Source organism: Octopus bimaculoides, chromosome 30 (genome assembly GCF_001194135.2).
Source record: "Octopus bimaculoides isolate UCB-OBI-ISO-001 chromosome 30, ASM119413v2, whole genome shotgun sequence".
Classification (NCBI taxonomy): Eukaryota; Metazoa; Mollusca; class Cephalopoda; order Octopoda; family Octopodidae; genus Octopus; species Octopus bimaculoides.
Genome location: NC_069010.1, coordinates 4,376,703 through 4,377,636, shown reverse-complemented (window position 1 = coordinate 4,377,636; position 934 = coordinate 4,376,703). Strand labels below are relative to the sequence as shown.

General features: G+C 48.9%; 1 protein-coding gene across 1 annotated transcript in view; it reads right to left on the bottom strand.

Annotated features, from left to right (window-relative positions):
• The window catches only part of LOC106878284 (uncharacterized), a 21,436-nt gene that overhangs the window by 10,396 nt on the left and 10,106 nt on the right, over positions 1-934 (bottom strand). The window contains exon 4 of the mRNA XM_052978085.1: positions 321-429. Within this exon, the coding sequence (XP_052834045.1) occupies positions 321-429 (109 nt within the window). The remainder of the gene's footprint in view (positions 1-320; positions 430-934) is intronic.

Sequence of the window (934 nt, the reverse complement as noted above, 5' to 3'; positions counted from 1 at the left end):
CTTACCAACCACATGGTTCTGGGTTCAGTCCCACTGCGTGGCACCCTTGGGCAAGTGTCTTCTACTATAGCCTCAGCTGGTGTGTTTACGTCCCTGTAACTTAGCAGTTCGGCAAAAGAGAACGATAGAATAAGTACTAGGCTTACAAAGAATAATTCCTGGGGGGTCGATTTCTTCGACTAAAAGGCAGTGCTCCAGTATGGCTTTGGTCGGCCCGAGGCTATAGTAGAAGACACTTGCCCAAGGTGCCACGCAGTGGGACTGAACCCGGAACCATGTGGTTCGTAAGCAAGCTACTTACCACACAGCCACTCCTATGCCTATGGTATTGGAAAGTTTTCCACAGAAGTCTGAGAAAATCAGTGGCAAGTGAGCCATGACATAAGGGGTTTCAAAAACCATTATGTCCATCGCACTTTGGAGTGCCGCCTTTGGAAGAGTTATATCACAACGTTAGTGCAAATTATCAGTGGAGATGATTCAGACAGAAGAATGGAGTATTCTCTTCTAACGGTCTCTTTTTGCCGAACTGCTAAGTTACGGGGGACATAAACACACCAGCATCGGCCATGACTGCGGTCTCACTTGACTCGACAGGTCTACACAAGCATGGTGTATTGCTTCACTCGGGTCAACAGGTCATCACACGCGCAGCATATCACCCAATGTTTGACCGGTGCTGTTAACAGGCCAGTCACACGACACTGGCATCAGCCACGACTACGATCTCACTCGGCTTGAGAGGTCTTCTCAAGCACAGCACATCGCCAAAGGCCTTGGTCTCTCGTCATTGCCTCTTCGAGGCCCAGCATTTGAAGATTTAGCCCCAACCACCTTGTCCCATGCCTACATAAATGCCAAATTCATCAGTGACGGAGGGGTACACAGAAATGGGGTAGGGTAGGGCTGAAGTAAATATTTATATCTGCCCGTG